General features: G+C 42.7%; 2 protein-coding genes across 3 annotated transcripts; one reads left to right on the plus strand and one right to left on the minus strand.

The window, feature by feature from the left end:
- Positions 1-12: 12 nt before the first annotated feature.
- On the minus strand, positions 13-4,619 carry atp6ap1b (ATPase H+ transporting accessory protein 1b). Its single transcript, XM_070910548.1, has 10 exons — positions 4,498-4,619; positions 3,831-3,951; positions 3,298-3,372; positions 3,015-3,205; positions 2,870-2,907; positions 2,669-2,754; positions 2,259-2,485; positions 2,109-2,144; positions 1,221-1,458; positions 13-1,063 (listed from the first exon to the last, which is right to left on the minus strand). Exons 1-10 carry the CDS (start codon positions 4,617-4,619, stop codon positions 851-853), a joined length of 1,347 nt encoding a protein of 448 aa, XP_070766649.1. The 3' UTR covers positions 13-850.
- Positions 4,620-5,797: 1,178 nt separating this feature from the next.
- Positions 5,798-10,508, plus strand: gdi1 (GDP dissociation inhibitor 1). 2 transcript variants are annotated; one of them, XM_070910243.1, is made up of 11 exons: positions 5,798-5,869; positions 6,777-6,884; positions 7,107-7,206; positions 7,453-7,587; positions 7,683-7,881; positions 8,111-8,242; positions 8,371-8,470; positions 8,612-8,783; positions 9,487-9,631; positions 9,778-9,832; positions 10,356-10,508. In XM_070910243.1, exons 1-11 carry the CDS (start codon positions 5,825-5,827, stop codon positions 10,506-10,508), a joined length of 1,344 nt encoding a protein of 447 aa, XP_070766344.1. In that variant the 5' UTR covers positions 5,798-5,824. The 2 variants fall into 2 exon arrangements, with proteins under 2 accessions (XP_070766344.1, XP_070766345.1); XM_070910244.1 differs by lacking the exon at positions 7,453-7,587.

Here is a 10,508-nt window from a genome sequence, read left to right on the forward strand (position 1 = left end):
AAAAATCCCGTTTTATAGATCAATCTTTATTTTCAATTGAAGAGAATGTACATGTCGTGGCAACTGCACATCAACACGTTTTGACAAAAGCAGAACTGAGGCACTGTTATTCGATTCATTGGTGAACCTGAAGCAAAGGGTAAACTTTAAGGGTAGGTTAAGCGAGAGAATTAAGAGTGTTTTTTTTTATACATATATAAATAAATACATTGGATTGAAGTGGTGGCACTTGTGAGGGATTTCTGTCTGAGGAGTGAGAACAGTACTGAATCCAAGGTTAAGTATTAGAATACTTTTTAAAAAAGAGGCAATTCCAAAACAGCAGCATTTCAGAACACAGTCACGAACCGCAGTATACTCTTTATTTACAGGCACTTCTTTCATAACCAGTAGTCTTTTAAATTACAGTTGAGTTGGAAAAATAAAAAAGTAAGAACTGAAAACTGGAACAGTAATACAGCATCCAGCGACACATTCATGTGGACACAGAAGGCATTCTCTGGTAAGAGAAATTATTGCAAATTATTTTAGGGAAAATACCCACTATGTCTGGCCAACACTGGCACAAACACAGCTTTTAGCACATGCACTCAAAAATCTACTCATGTAAATGTGGAGAGATGAAAAGGAAAACAAGGTAATGGTATCCCAAAGGGAGCTGTGGAAGGATTCAGGACAGAAAACAACCAGAGAGAACATCAGAGGGAAGGTCGGACTATCAGAGATATCTTCAAAGAAAAAGGCCCAAACGTACAAAAGCTTCATGACAAGGAGGGACTCTCCTGGGTCCACGATCTACTAAGAGGCACTGAGGGACTGAGGAGAGTGAGTGTGTGTGTTTAGGAGTGCTTCACTCCGACTGAGGCACTGAAATCGACGGACCTTTGGGGTCGTCGAATCGATCCATGGTGTTCAGCTGCATGATCATGTGCAGACCGTACACAAAAATATACAGCATGAGCAGCGAGGTCAGCAGCCCCATCCAAATCCCCGGGGTGAAGAAGCCTGCACAGTCACTGGCGTAGGAGAAATTTGTTCCGTTGGACAAACCGAAGCCCTGAATCTGTTTCGTAAAATGACATGCATAAAACACTCGATGAACAACAGGAAGACTAAACAGACACCTTATTATTAAAACAAGACTCCATTAAAAAAAGTGCGTGAGGAAGTGCTGCAGGAATATTGAGAGGCAGGATGTAAATGCGGCACTATAGTCGTACCTGGAAGTCGATAAAATTGAGCCTCCACTGCGAGGTGTTTTGGTTGGTGTTGTTTGGCACTAGCAGAGTATCTCGGAAGCTGCTGACGGACTGGCAGTGGAAGGAATACTCTGCAGGGGCGTAGATGTTGCGGCTCCCAATGAAAGATGCAGTTAGACCGTTAGACTGCAGCTGCACAGAGTCCAGGGAGAACCAGTTCCGTGCAGACACAGGAAAGAACCGCTGACTCATGGCAAAACTGGAGATCAACAGAGGACGACAGCATATGAGTGTAAAAGACTAGTATTCATAGCTACAATCATGAGCATTATATTATATTCTATAAATTATACCCGTGTGAAGGATTTCAAAATTCCTGACTCTGGCAACTTTTAGTGGTAGTCAGACAGCAATACATGGCACACGTATACTGAACTAATTTAATATAAGTCGTGTATAGATTATGATAAAGAATATGGTCTACAATTATGCACAGGCGGAGACAGTGATTAAGCCTTAAAGCCCCTGAAAACATAATGCAACAGATTAGCTGTGTTAAACTCCTAATAAATAGGCTAATACTATACTAAAGATCATACTTATTTAGTCACAAATATATATATATATATAACACAAATTGCCGATTGATTCCACTCTCCATAAAAACAAAGTTTATACGCTTCTGTTGTACAGATTAAATAATCACGAAAAATGTGCTAGTGAGCTTTAAAGGAGATTTTGTGACCCTCACACAGAGATAGGATAATGGTTTTCCCCTGTTACCAGTCTTTGTGCTAAGCTAAGCTAACTGGCCGTTGGCTGTAGCTTCTAACACTTGATAAGAAAGAGCATACACAAATTTCCCACAATGTCTTAACTATTCCTTTTAACGGCAACGCCTTGCCTTACCTTAGTGTAAAGCCTGATGCATAACTCAGGACAAGCCTAAAGTGAGAAAAGAAGAATACATTTAAAATGACTTATTTCCTTTAAATAACACAAAACAGACATTCTCTTGTCAACAAGCACAAACAATGCTGAGATGGCAGGCTATCTCACAGTGAGTTGCTGCTGTTACACAGGGATCCTGTCAAGGAAGGTGTTTGTGCAGCAAGGTCGATCCACGCTGGAGTGCTTGACAGGCTGATATTGAGATTCTGAGCCCAAAGCATTATGCAAGGGCCACCGGTTCCATTGAACATGATGGGCGGTTTGACATCGGGTACAACCGCTTGGAGCAAGGACCGCCCTGCAGGCTGGTTCAGCATAGATGTCTCTGAAATCACCTGCAGAGAGAAGTAATCAAAATTAATATTACAATACTTTATGTCTTTATATGACATGTGTTTGACTTTTTACTGTATATGATATTGGGTAAGGATAGAAATCATAAAATAAGTAAAGTAACAAAAGTACAATTCTGGTACATGATGTGGCAACTTTTATGAATGCTAGTTAGAGGATCTTACTCGTGATGGCTGGAGTCCAGTGTACATCGCGACGTACGGGACATTTTGGGCTTTCATGATACTCAGAACTTTCCCAATAATCTCATCTGGTGAAATCAAAATAAACTTGAGTTACACATTGAACACGTCAAAAACTGGTACATGATTACAACTATACAGTGACCGAAATGCTGATATGATGCCTTAACAGTTAAAACTCACCATTGTCACGTAGTACTTCCTTGCAAGACTTGTGCAACCTATAAAAAAAAAGCCAAAATGTTCATTTTTACCCAGTTAGAAATAGAATTATACTCCTATTGATATATATAATATAATATAATATGCTGCAGAACACAAGTCTTACTCGGTACAATATGGAAGATTGAGGAGCAACAGATTGCTGACAGATGTGTTGATGCTGAGATGTGACAGAGTGTCTGCGTCTACAAGCAGAGGCGAGACACCAAGCTTCTCTTGCAGCAGAGCCGGGACGGCAGAGGAGCCTGACCACTCTGAAGCAGGAAACGTCACTGACGAAGAAGACTGCAGTGCAGCCTGAAGAGGGGTGGGTGGAAAGAATTATCAGTATTATTAGTCTAACAAAATCATCTTCATTTAGGACTAATGTGTAAGTTATAAAAACCTACCTCAAGGTTTTGAAAGGCACTATCCTGCTTGTTTCCAAACACTCCACCAAAGACTGTGAAGTCATCTTTGCTTAACTGAACACAAATAAGGACAATAAAATATCACAATTCAACTACACGAGCAGAGGAATGGAAAAAATATGTTCCTTAATACAACAAAAACGGCAGTACAACCAAAACATCAATCAATCACAACAATGGAAATCCACCACAGAGGACAGACCCTAACGATGTGTTACAGGAGAACTGTGAAAGGGGAAGTAATGCCAAAGCTCATTGTCACACCAGAATGAGAAGACTGTGTCACATGGGACTGCAGTACAACTTCACATGACTCATCGCTGCCCTGTTTTACACAACTTACATATCCAAGGACTAGCTTTCTTTCTAACAGCTGAACAGTGAAACCTATGAAAATCTCAAGAGAAGTCCCTCTCAACACCTTTCACCCTCAGCTCCAGTCTGTTTAGTCACATACTGTAACCATGTTAGCTGCAGAGCAGGAATATAATGTTCATGTGTCAGGGACCGACCTTGTCCTGCAGAAACAAAAGCACAGTGTGGGGGCCAGAGCCAAAGGCAGAGGTGAGGTAGGCCGTCAGCTGGTCATTGGACGTGATGTGACCAGCTGCAGGTGAGGCCAGTGTCGGTAAGCTAAACATGCAGGAAAGACAAAGACACAAACATCAGTTTATACTGTGCAGCAAAGCACTTCATTTGTCCCAGTCAAACATCAAGGGAACTGTGTCCATCTAACAGATAACACTGAAACAGTTTTTAGATTTCATTTCTCATTCACACTTGGTTACAGTAATAACAAGGTCAAATTATATCTACAGCCAACGGCATACATCAAAACTGTCGTCACACACAACACGACAATAACAAAAACGATTTATCATTAAAGTGCACTCATTTTTAATGAGAAATTAGCTGTTAGCTCTAACGGTTGTACCAAATCAACAGAAACTACACGAAGACTGTAATCTTCAGTAAAATTAAACGCCGCATATTTTGTTTTTAGACTTCGATCTGTGCATTTTGGCTTGGCCGAGCAGCAGGTAACTTAACTGGGTAAAAGTAGAAACACAGTGAGCTAGCTACAAGTGTTAGCATTAGCATGATACACAGCTGGGCAGTGTTGAGTCTTAAAAGTGAGTCTCACTTGACGAATAAATACGAAAAAAAGTGAAATATTACCCGTCATTGGACCATATTAGCACTGGCACTTGAGCAATGGAGCTCCCTGTCGTGAAAAGGGATAAGAAAAAGGCAATAAAAGCCATAAATCGCACGGTACTCGAGCACGTCGATCCTGCCATTTTCCTGTAGTTTTTCCGCAAAGCTCTGCTCACGTGACGCAAGCCAGCTGACAGTCATGTGAGGTCGCGTTGAAGAAAGGACTTCCTGGTTCTTTCATTCCGCCTGTCCTGCCCACGGCTGCCCCTTTTCAACGCCACGACGCGCTGCAGCTTTGCCCTTTTTGCTCTGGTCGCACCAAAAAACTCGAGAATAGTTTAATTTCCTTCCTGTCTGGACGCAGCCGACACTAGCTGTCTCACTTCCTGTCAGTGCCGCTGCTGTAACGCTGCTGTTAGTCGCTTTATACTTCAGTTTCATGCTCAGCAGAACATTTGATGTTATGACAATAAACTGTACCGGCTGTTATCACACTCAATGTGCCATAAACAGACCTGTGGTGTGTATGATGCAGCTGAACTGTGCGCTTTGTCATAAATGACAGGTACACCTGGCAACTGTCCATGGTGCTGATACACTCTTAAATTTGGACACATCCCCACTCGTGTTATCATGTCCCATCATCCCTATATGACGCGGTTATAAACACTGTAAAAAAAAAAAGAAATAACAACAAGCAAAAAATACAAGTAAAGTTTGTAAGTGTTTGTATTGAAAAGGCCTGCGTGCGGTCAGTGAAAGCAGCTCCCATCCACACAGCTGTGGCGGCGGAGGGATACCAGTGCTTGCATCCACGCAACGCTGCGCCTACAACTGGAAAGGAAGGATAGAAAAAGAAAATAGAGACCGCACAGACTTGGACAAAATGTGTTTATAATGGCATAAAAAAAAAAAAAATGTTAAACTCCAAGCCAAACTCTTAAAGGAAACTCAACGTGTGCGTAACCGCTCGACGGAGCCAGCTCAGAGCGGGGTTTCCTATTACAGTCAGCTTTTCAGCTGGAGCCCATTGTGTGGCTCGATGGGAAGAGAGAAGGAGGATGCGCACTATTTGCAGACGCGCACTAACACTTGCTCTAGAGTGCTCCACGATCAGGGCCATCTTTGGTCGTCCTCGCCGGTGACAGTGTGGACGGTATATTCCATTGGTCATTAATGCCTTATGATTAATAAATAACATTTAACTTTGAACGAGCCGTTTTGAAGCACCTGGGCAGAGAAAGGGAGCCGAATCCCCGGTTTTGCGGACTCACTGGCATTCCTTCCTTCAATACCCTTCATTTCTCGAGGCAAAAAGAGGGCGAGACGGGAGAGGCGGTGATACAACATGGATGAGGAATATGATGTGATCGTTTTGGGCACCGGACTCACGGTAAGTAGTCAAGCTTCATTTGCTTTGCACAGAAACAAAAAAAAAGATGAATTGCGCGAACTTCCATAGGATTATTTGAGCCAGACTACAGGCCCGACATCCTCCATCTCTCCCAGAAGTGAAAGCCTCCTGCATCCCTGTGTGCCTGTGACATTAGATAATTGTGATAAGATATTTAGAAATGTCGCTAAATGAACCCGTCGACCCCGCTTGTGCATGACAGGAAGCAAACAATGATGCAGGAGTTGTTTTTTGTTTTGTTCTCACAGCCGGCTCAGTGTTGTGTTACACCCAGTAGCATCTTTTAGGCGTAACCCCTCCGTGTGTCATGGTCCTCTTTGCATAGACAGGCCTCCATCCTGAGGTTGGCGCAGGCCTGAGCACGGGTTTATTAAATGACTGAGCCTTTCACTGCTGCTCCTCTCGTCGCACTTCCCTTCTCTCATCACACCCAATGCGGCAGAAATACGCCCGATACATTTGATGTGATATTAATCTGGGTTTTCGCGTGGGTAAAAGTCGACATTTTGGTTTTATAAAAGGTATCAAATATCCTTTTGTCAAAGCATAACGATAATATTTTGTGTTTTATGATGTGATAATGTCATTTGGATGTCACTCTTAAGAATACACATCATTATATATATATATATATATATATGTTATTATGTTTATTATTATTATTACAGTAGATACATGGGGAAACGATCTAGTCGCGCATGCGCACACCGTGCCTTCTGTCCACCCTGCAGCTTTCTGTCAAAACCTCTCAACTTGCCTTTATGTCTCCTATTAAATCTCTCCCTTTCCATACGAGAGACCTCCTCCCACTTTCATTCAGTGTCTACTCATTTTCAAATTGATGTTGATGTTATTGATGTTGGGTATTAAATCTTGTTTTGTGCAGGAATGCATTCTGTCCGGGATCATGTCTGTGAATGGGAAAAAGGTTCTGCACATGGACAGGAACCCTTACTATGGCGGCGAGAGCTCTTCCATCACCCCTCTGGAGGAGGTAAAGGGCTCCTGGGATCTATAAAACACGATCAATATATTTTATATCCCTCAGTACGTCTCATTTTACTTCCAGTGCCATTGTGCATCAGCTGCTGTTTTTATTGTCTTCATTTGCTCACCGCCTTATCCTCCCCAATGCTTCAGATTCTGTCAGCTTCATAGATTTCATCCTCACAGGAAGTAGTTTTATGTTTCTGTTTACTGTTGTTTTTCTTCACAGCTGTACAAGCGCTTCAATCTTCCAGATAGCCCGCCCGAGTCAATGGGCAGAGGAAGGGACTGGAACGTTGATCTCATCCCCAAGTTCCTCATGGCCAATGGTCAGTCCCACGTCACTGATTTAGCACATTAAGGAATGAATATATCACCATAAAACTCTCTTGCATCATATACTTAGGAGAGAGGACGATTAGTACAGCATTAATATTACTGACAAGGTCCGGGAATAAGGAATGAACTAATCAGACTACTCAGAGGTGACGGCATTCTCTGTCTGGATGCTGTCAAGGCAGAATGTTTGATTGCTGGAGGTTGACGACAATGTGTTTTTGTGCGCGCGACTGCAGGTCAGCTTGTGAAGATGCTCCTATACACAGAAGTGACGCGATACCTGGACTTTAAAGTGGTGGAGGGAAGCTTTGTCTACAAAGGAGGAAAGATCTACAAGGTGCCGTCGACCGAGACTGAGGCGCTAGCTTCAAGTAAGACGTTCGAATACGTCTCATCGTAGTTAACGAGCAAAGAGTGTCTAAATCACATTTATGTAATAACGGATGGCCTCTGCTTGAATTTCCAGATCTGATGGGAATGTTTGAGAAGCGAAGGTTTCGGAAGTTCTTAGTCTTTGTGGCCAACTTCGACGAGAATGACCCCAAGACCTTTGAGGGCGTGGACCCCAAAACCACAACGATGAGGGATGTTTACAAGAAGTTTGACCTCGGCCAGGATGTCATTGACTTCACTGGCCACGCCCTGGCCCTCTACAGGACAGACGAGTAAGAACCAACAGCATAATGTCAAACATATACACCTTTGATCAAGTCTTTCATTTTTCTTAATTTCACAGCTGCGTTTATTTAATTTTAACGTGTAATTAGTAAAGATTATATCCTCTAATGAATTTTTGATGAAGCTTCAGTGTACTAACTGACTGCCTGAGGTGTCACATTATTTCTGTGCATTCTTATTTATTATCTTCCTTCGTTGTTTCCTCTTCTCCTTCAGCTATCTTGACGTTCCCTGTTTGGAGACGGTGAATCGTATCAAGCTGTACAGTGAATCGCTGGCCCGGTATGGGAAGAGCCCCTACCTCTACCCCCTGTACGGCCTGGGAGAGCTGCCGCAGGGATTCGCAAGGTTATTCTTAATACATTTATATCTATAGTGCTGTATTACTTGATAGATTACAGCTTGTCTTTAACGGTAAATACAGAAATACAAATTCACTCCACGGTTTAACAGTTCTTCTTCACTTGTCATTTTAGATTGAGTGCAATCTATGGAGGGACCTACATGCTGAACAAACCAGTGGATGAGATAGTGATGGAAGGTGGCCATGTGATTGGAGTGAAGTCTGAGGGCGAGGTACGGCCATGCTGATTTATCGTCTGTGATTATGCAAATTTAAAAATGCAATTAAGTTTATTCACCCAGATATACTGAGAAGAAAAGAAAGTAAGTCCTTTATAATGCCGCGTGCACATCGCGGTCTCGTTCCTGCTGCAGGTGGCTCGTTGTAAGCAGCTCATCTGCGACCCCAGCTACATCCCCGACCGCGTCCGTAAGGCGGGGCAGGTGATCCGCTTGATCTGCGTCCTCAGCCACCCCATCAAAAACACTAATGATGCCAACTCCTGCCAGATCATCATTCCTCAGAATCAGGTTAACCGCAACTCAGGTAAGGACCATTATCACAGTTTAACAAATCAGCTAAAAGGTCGAGTGCAATTCGATTAGTTCGAGTTTAGTTCTTAGAAACTGGAGCAGTGAGATCAATAACAAGGACTTTTCTGTTAAATGTAACTGACTTGATTTGAAGCCCTGGAGATATCAAGGAGCGCTTATATGGGACAAAACCTTTTCAGAGAAACAAGCCAACTTTAGTCCCCTCATAGCCTTTAGCTATTTGCAAAATAGTAAATTATCCTCTAATATAATCAGTGTTCTTACATTATGTGAAATGTGAAATCAGTTGCTCTCAGCTCTACAGAGTGTTTTATGGTCTTTCACTTCCTTGTTTTGGTTTTCTGACTCACCCGCTGAACTCTTCCTGCCCGGCTCCAAATAGCAGATACAGTTCGCTGGTGAACAAAGTGGAACATTTAATGGCCAGAGCACCAGATATTTCACTCAGGAGTTTGCAGAGACCAAGACAGGGCTAAAAGGAGGGAATTAATATCGGACATACATTCATCAGGGACCAGAAACACAACTCCAAATAAATGTTGCTCTCTGTCTGCTGGCTGTGTAAATAAGCAAAAGCCATATCAACTTTAAGAGGATTATGTTGTTTCCACTGCCCCCAAGTGGCCAGAAAAATCAGTGACTGCAGGTTTTAGTTAATGCTGATTTCTCCTCCTCTTAAAACCTTTTGTCTCCAGACATCTACGTGTGCATGATCTCCTATGCTCACAATGTGGCAGCCCAGGGGAAGTACATTGCCATCGTCAGCACCACAGTGGAAACCAGCGAGCCAGAGGCTGAGATAGAGCCGGCCCTGGAGCTGCTGGAGCCCATCGACCAAAAGTCAGCATTTCAACATTTCACGCATTTATGGTTTCACGAGCAAGCAGGCCAGAACTCTAGACACGATGATGATGATGACATGATTTAAAAATGATTAACCAGGTTTAGTTAATAGAGTTGTTTGTGGGTTTTTGTTTTTTTTTCAGGTTTGTGGCTATTAGTGACCTTTATGAGCCCACAGATGACGGAACTGAGAGCCAGGTAAGTCAACATGGCAACTAGAAAAACAATTTCTTGAGGAAAACTTTGGTCCAGACTGAAATATCTCAACAACTATCTCATGGATTGGCATGAAATGTAGTACAGACATTAATGGTCCTCAGAGGATGAAGCCTAATGACTTTGGTGAGCTCCTGACCACCATGAGGTTGATAAGTTTTGAGTGAAATAGCTTCTACAGGATGGATTACCATTGCCACAGATATCAAAGGTTCCTAAAGCACAAGTTTTAATGACTTTGGTCCCCTAACATTTCCTCTAGCATCATCACTTGGTCAAAATTTGAAACAAATACCTCCAAACCTTAGCTTCAGCTTTGTGTTAAATGGTGAATTTAGCATGCTAACAGGCTGAAGTAAGATGGTGAGCATGGTAAACATAACCTGTTAAACATCAGCAGGTTAGCATTGTCACCGTGGGCGTGTTAGCACGTAGCTCAAATACAGCCTCACCGAGCCACTGGAGTGGTTGTATATTCTCAGTCCTGTTATTTGATCTCTCCCAGGTCTTCGCCTCAAGGTCCTATGATGCCACCACTCACTTCGAGACCACTTGCAACGACATCAAGGACATCTACAAACGCATGACCGGGAGCGACTTTGACTTTGAGAACATGAAGCGCAAACAGAACGATGTGTTTGGGGAGGATGAGCAGTGA

Source organism: Enoplosus armatus, chromosome 8 (genome assembly GCF_043641665.1).
Source record: "Enoplosus armatus isolate fEnoArm2 chromosome 8, fEnoArm2.hap1, whole genome shotgun sequence".
NCBI classification, from domain to species: Eukaryota; Metazoa; Chordata; class Actinopteri; order Centrarchiformes; family Enoplosidae; genus Enoplosus; species Enoplosus armatus.